The 1,589-nt window shown below is 42.7% G+C and overlaps 1 protein-coding gene across 9 annotated transcripts in view; it reads right to left on the minus strand.

Annotated features, from left to right (window-relative positions):
- Nucleotides 1-1,304, minus strand: part of lrch3 (leucine-rich repeats and calponin homology (CH) domain containing 3) — a 16,228-nt gene extending 14,924 nt beyond the window's left edge. For all 9 annotated transcript variants that reach the window (XR_010167913.1, XR_010167910.1, XR_010167912.1 and 6 more), the window contains exon 1: nt 1,020-1,304. Coding sequence is in view for 1 of the 9 variants with exons in the window: in XM_063906881.1 (XP_063762951.1) it covers nt 1,020-1,272 (253 nt within the window). In the remaining 8 variants the exon portion in view is untranslated. The remainder of the gene's footprint in view (nt 1-1,019) is intronic.
- Between the last annotated feature and the right edge of the window lie 285 nt (nt 1,305-1,589).

The following is a 1,589-nucleotide window of genomic DNA, read 5'->3' on the forward strand; positions in this document are numbered from 1 at the left end:
CCTGTTAGCATGCTAGCTGCTAATCTACAGGTGAACTGACCTGTTCCTCCCCTGAACACTCTCCGTCTCCCACCTCAAATGTACTTAAGAATCCAAATAAACACTTAATATAAGTTACAGAACAGCTGGAAGTTTTAAACACCTGTCAACGAGCTAGCAGAGGTTTAGTTTAGCTGCTAAAGAGAGCTAACCATGGAGCTAACATGCTAACGACAGTTTTAAAGTATCTATGACAGTCTTCTGAGGGATGGGAAGGGAACTTGTAGTACACTTTCTTCTGTAAGCGTAATTATATTTTGTCAGCGTTGAGTTTATTCTGAGAGACCGGAGGACAAGGAACTTTCTCCATGTTTGTCAGACGTTACAGAGAGATGGGTTTTCATCCACCTGTTTGGATTCAAAGTGATCCTTCAAACACATCAGAGCAGCACTGCCTCGAGTTGGGATTATTTTAAAGCGTTTGTTAAGCTATACACACTTTACATGATGACACACACAGTGGGAGGCCATGGTAAGCATTTGGATTTCAAAACAACAACCAATCAAGGCTCTCTCATTATTGACTCCATGAGCTTCTTTTGATTCGGGTCTTTCCACTGGAGAAACTGTTAGAGGGTTTAAACTCCAGTAAATGTAATAAATCGCACACAATATTTAACCGGTATTAGATATTATATTAGTCATCCCTGTCTGCTTCCTATAAGGGCCGTCAGGTGGCGGTTGATGTTGCATTACTACGTATTATATCTATTATATAACGTGTTATTGTTTGTTATTATAACTCACCGGCCCTGACAGCGTTGAAGTATTATATATATATATGTATACACACCTAACCAGCTCTGGTAGTATCCGTTAAGTCGCGGTCGTTGGTGTATTATGATGTACTATAAGCAACCAGCAGCAGTAGTGTCTGATCGTGGTTCTCGGTGATCCGGGGAACTCCTTCAGTTTATAATGCATTACCATTATGTATTATAAATAAATATATTATAGATTATATGATATATAACACTAACCAGCAGTAGTAGTGTCGGTCAGATCGTGGCTCTCGGTGATCCGGGGGAACTCCTTCAGTTTCCGGCCGCTCAGGTTGAGTCTCCCGGTGCTCGAGCCTTCCTCCAGAGCCCGGTCCAGAGAGCGGTTCCAGGAGGCCGGTCCGGTGCTGTTCCCCGGTAACACGGTCCCTCTAAAGGAGAGTCCTCCCACTGTGATTCCTCCTGTGTTTCCTCCGGTGTTTTCCACAGAGCCCAGCAACACCGAGGCCGCCATTGCTCTGTTAGCTCCTGGGTGCTAACGGCTAACTCCACCCTAAACTCTGAGGAGCATGCGCAGTGCGGCGCACGCACTGTGAACACTGAGTACTGCGACACCGCGCGCACGGCGAGCATCCGCCAAAATATAAAGTTAATAAATAAAATAACATAAAATTGTTTTTATTATTTCATTTATGTTTTTAGTATTACTGTACATCTCTACCCTGAGTTTTTAGTATACAACATGACGTGCATAAATGTTCTTTAATAGACTGAATGTATGTAACAATAAGAAATAAGAATAATGACACTTACATCCGTTCTGCTCACAAA

This window comes from Eleginops maclovinus, chromosome 18, assembly GCF_036324505.1.
Source record: "Eleginops maclovinus isolate JMC-PN-2008 ecotype Puerto Natales chromosome 18, JC_Emac_rtc_rv5, whole genome shotgun sequence".
NCBI lineage: Eukaryota > Metazoa > Chordata > Actinopteri > Perciformes > Eleginopidae > Eleginops > Eleginops maclovinus.